Raw genomic sequence first — 4,667 nt, 5'->3', positions numbered from 1 at the left:
ATTCTAAGCCCTTATTGGTCAAACTGGAGTTTGGACGTGACAGAGGAAGTAACTGGAAGACGGACACTCGTTCTAGAAGGTTCTATCGGTTCGAAACGGCAGAAGGCTGACGAGCTGAGGCGTCTCCCCCGGGGAGAGATGGCAGTGTTCCTGTCGGCTGTTCGTTTTCAGCGGAAGCTGCTTCGTCTCCCACTGACGCTCGTCAGAGCCTCGAAGAGTGGCGTCACCCACGCGGAAATCGTCACTTGCGTCCAGGCGTTGTGGCGTGTGCCATGCCAGGCCAGAGCACGGCGTCCTGCACCCGTGGACGCGAGTCCCAGACAGGCAGGACCCCCACCTCCTTGTCTGTGTTGCTTCCTTCTGCCGACGAGCCTCGGCCACGGTCAGCGTGAGCCCGACACGCAGCTGGGGGCCTCCGGGCTGTGTGACAGTTCGCGGGAGAGCCCTGCCTTGTCCCAGGCCTGTCGGCGTCTCAGTAAACGTGGATGTAGGTGGTTTTCGTGTCCCTGCCCAGGATGTTTTTCGCGGTGCACTTGTAGAAGCCGGCGTCGCTCCGGGTGGCCTGCTGGATGGTGAGTGACCCGTGCGGGTGAAGCTGCCGGTTCCCGTACAGACGGGCCTGCGAGCCCGCGGTCAGCTGCGACCGGTCCGGCAGCTCCCAGGTGATCTCGGCTTTGGGGACCCCCACGGCCATGCACTTCATGGTGACGGCGTGCCCGGGCCGGGCGTAGATGACCGGCGTCGGCTCGCTGGTGATCCTGGGCGGGTAGGCGATCACAATGACCGCGTAGCTCACGGCGGACGGGCCCGACTCGGCGTCCGTCTGGCACGCGTAGGTGCCCCTGTCAAACACCGAGGCCTCGCGCACGGTCAGCGTGCCGTTGTCCCAGACGGACACGCGTCCTCGGGCCTGCGGGCCGTGCAAGATCGTGCCGCTGGGCAGCGTCCAAGACATGCGCGCCGGCCGGCCCGGCGGGGGCGCGGGCGGGCAGGGCAGCCGCAGCGTCTCGCCGTTGAGGATGCTCACCACGCTGTGCTGCGGGCTGCTCGCCGGCGCCTTCCGGAGCCCGACCTTCAGGGACACCAGCCGCTCCGAGTGGCCGGCGGCGTTGCGGGCCACGCAGCGGTAGGCGCCGGCGTCCCCCGGCGACAGGCCGCTCACGTGCAGCCGGCCGTCGCTCTTGTGGTAGAATCTGTGCAGCTGGCGGCCGCTGGCCAGCTCCGTCCCGTTGGGCAGCACCCAGCGCAGCGTGGGCGGCGGGCTCCCCGCGGCCGAGCAGTTGAGGCTGATGGTGTGGCCGGCGGTGGCCGTGATCTTCTCGGTGACCGGGTCGTGGAAGAAGGGCTTCTCCATGGGCTCCAAGACCGTGAGCTGCACGATGAGCCTGGCCTCGCCGCCCTCGTTGCGGCCGATGCAGGCCAGCTGGACGGAGTCGCTCTTCCGGAGACTCTTGATGTCCAGCGTGCCGTTGCGGTGCACGGTGACCCGGTGGCCGTAGTACGGGGCGGGCAGCACCACGCCCTCGGGGAAGGCCCAGAGCACGCGCGGCGTGGGCACGCCCTCCGCCAGGCAGTCGATGAGCTTCCGGCTGCCGCCGGCCGCGATCTCCCGCACGGTGGTGATGGCGTCGGGGTTCCCGTTGATCTTGGGGGACTGCACGTGGACGTGCACCCACACGACCTTGCGGTCCTCACCCGCGCTGTTCCGGACCACGCAGGTGTAGTTGCCGCTGTCGGAACGCTGGGCTTTCTGGATGAGCAGCGTGCCGTCCTCGTAGATCTGGTACTTCTCCGACGACGTGGGGATCGGCTTGTTGGTCGGGGACAGCCACGTCACCCTGGGCGTGGGCTCCCCCTTGGCCTCACACGCCACCGTGACCACGTCCCCGTAGGGGACGTGGACCACGGCGTACGTCTTGTTGCGGATGGCGGCGGGCTCGGCCACCACCTTGACGTGCACCGTCATCTCGTCTCTGCCTACCTGGTTCTTGGCGAAGCAGGTGTAGTCGCCCGCCTCCCGCATGCCCACCTCGTTGAAGTAGAGCGTCCCGTTGTTGAAGACGACGTAGCGCTGGCCCCGGCCGCCCCCGCCGTCATCCGACTGCACGAAGGAGTGCACCAGGCTCCCGTCCGGGAGCCCCCAGACGATCTCGGGGTCGGGGAGCCCGCTGGCCACGCAGTCCACCCTGAGGTCCGCCCCGTAGAACACCCTGTGGTCCTGTTCCTCTTTGTACTCGATCTTGGCGGGCTTCATGACCACGTGCACCTGCAGCACGACGAAGTCGTCGCCCACCTGGTTGCGGGCCACGCACAGGTAGTCCCCCGCATCTTTGTCGGTGACGGACGACACCACCAGCGTCCCGTTGGCGAACGCCCGGACTCTGGGGTCGAAACTGTCGGTGGAGGAAAACAAACAGAATATGAGGTCAGTGTCCGGAATGCTACGCCCTGCCTGTCGGTCCCCGGATGGACACCCGAGCTGTCCCGCCCAACGCCACGCTTTCTGCAGCCTGGACACACTGCGTCCAAACGCGGACGCCTCTCGCCGCCAACGGGCACTCCCCGGTACGCTCTGAGCTTCGGGCGGCCTGGCTACCGATTCCAGGAGGTGACTGCGCTCAGCGCCTTCAGCCCTGAGCCCGTGGGGCGTGTGGGTGAGTCAAGCAACCACGTGGCGGCCAGTACAGAGCTTACGATAATGATAACATCAAGACAGACCGAATCGGACGGATCCTTATAAAGACGTAAAATTCTTTCTGAAGAAAACGCTGTGGACGCTATTTTTCCTGCCGACGACTTTTAAACCGTATTCTACCCCATGTCGAGGCAGCGGGCAGCAACGTGGCCGCACTCCGAATGGTATGACTGCGCTTATGCCCAGTTTTAATGCTAAGATCGGGTTATGCAGAACTTGGCAATATGGCCACAAAGCCTGCTCCCCTAGAGAAACCTGCTCCCCTGTGAAACCACACCTGAATGACACCAGCTGGCCGTCCACATGGACCCAAGCTTGCACGTCTGTGCGTGAATATCTATAAAAGGCTTTCACCTGGAAAGGGTCGCGTGGAAAAAGTGACAGGAAGCTCGTCACTGTGCACGTGATGTTTTTATAAACATGGCCGTGTCTTGGAGCAGCTCAGAGCTAATGCTTTGAATAACAGGCTGAAGTGATTTGGCGGGTTCCTGCTTCAAAACTGTCTGGATTGAAAAATCTCAAGTAACGCCTAAATCCTCACGGTGGCACGAGCTGAGTTTGGGACTTGATTTTCGTCCCTAAATACGTCCTAAACACTGCTTTATTCTAATCGGGCGTGTGGAAATGTGTTGTCAACATTTCCTTTTTAAAGTCTGCCTAGCAGCAAATTCGACCCGATAACCTAATTACTGTCCATAAAAGCAACTGCTGGCCACGATTCGGCAACTGTTTCATTGGCCAGAGGTGACAATGCCATCCACGTAAACTGTTAGAATAAGGGCGGAGTGGACAGAGGTCTTTTAACATGTCTTGGAGTTGGATCCCAAAACTGTGCACAGTAGCACGTCTGTAAACGTTACGAAACTTCTACAGAAGTGGTTTCCAGCCCCGATCGTAATCAGTCACCTGAGAAATGGAAAAACAGGCCCGTGCATGCATCTCCGGGGACTCCAGTGTCTGTATTTTTAGACAGTCCCAAGGTGGAGGCGGGAGCCACAGGCCGCTGCTTTGTGTAAGTCACATGGCTGTTTCAAACACTTGGCTGGGGACATAGATAGTAACGTTGGATTTAGTAATATTGAAGCTGCAGCCATGGCAACCGATGATTTGTCGGGAGATACCAGGACGGCGGGTCGCGCCCATACTGGAACGATAGCTTTTACTGCGCACGCTGCCTCGGCCGTGCCAAAGTCGGCTGGAAGCTGCTCTACGTGGCGGCCCCTGCCCTCGGCTGGAAGGTGTGTGTCGGGGGAACCTGGGCAGGCGGTGGTCTAGACTCACGGTGCGAGGGTCACTAGACACCACGCAGCCTTCGAAGGTTTACCGACAGATGGAGAGAACGCACCGTCACCCTTCTCCTGCATCGGGAAGAGGCTGGGGACGCGGCTGTGCGGGACCCGTGAGGCGGGCTCTGCTCACTTCCAGAGGCGGGATAGTGGCATTCAGAGGCAGGGGGACGCCCTCCGAGCTGCCGGGACACACCGTGGACCAAGGTTCGTCTACTGTGGCACCATAGACGTTTTCCTGACTCCATTTTGCCAATCACCGTCCCTTTCCTATACCTCCTGATGTGCTTTTTAAGGAGACATCGACTCCTTTGGATTTGGGGCTTTCAGACGGATGGGATGAGTCTCAGAGACCGACCGGTGGGCGCACTGCAGGGCATGAAACAGCCCCCCTGGTCTCCACCCACCGGGTGCCGGGAGCACCCTCTGTTCCTTGAGTCACACCAACCAAAGGGGTCTGCGGACATTGCCAACTATCTCCTGGGGACGAAACTGCCACCCTCTGGAAAGCAAGGACCGTGGAGCAGAAGGCGGCTTTCTTCCTGACCGGAACCAGCTTCGTGATTTGCACACGGGCGCCCTGGAGCGGAACTCACGCCTTCAAATATTCTATCACGAACGCCGATTAAAACAGGATCGGAGCCTCGTGCGAGTTACGTTGACATTAGATATTAGAAAAAGCAGGC

General features: G+C 61.1%; 1 protein-coding gene across 1 annotated transcript in view; it reads right to left on the bottom strand.

Moving 5' to 3' along the window:
• Nucleotides 1-81: 81 nt before the first annotated feature.
• Nucleotides 82-4,667, bottom strand: part of LOC105305974 (matrix-remodeling-associated protein 5) — a 36,537-nt gene continuing 31,951 nt past the window's right edge. Inside the window, exon 9 of the mRNA XM_023523760.1 lies at nucleotides 82-2,393. Within this exon, the coding sequence (XP_023379528.1) occupies nucleotides 473-2,393 (1,921 nt within the window). The 3' untranslated portion in view covers nucleotides 82-472. The remainder of the gene's footprint in view (nucleotides 2,394-4,667) is intronic.

This window comes from Pteropus vampyrus, unplaced genomic scaffold, assembly GCF_000151845.1.
Source record: "Pteropus vampyrus isolate Shadow unplaced genomic scaffold, Pvam_2.0 Scaffold407, whole genome shotgun sequence".
Lineage (NCBI taxonomy): Eukaryota > Metazoa > Chordata > Mammalia > Chiroptera > Pteropodidae > Pteropus > Pteropus vampyrus.
This window is presented reverse-complemented; position numbering and strand designations above follow the sequence as displayed.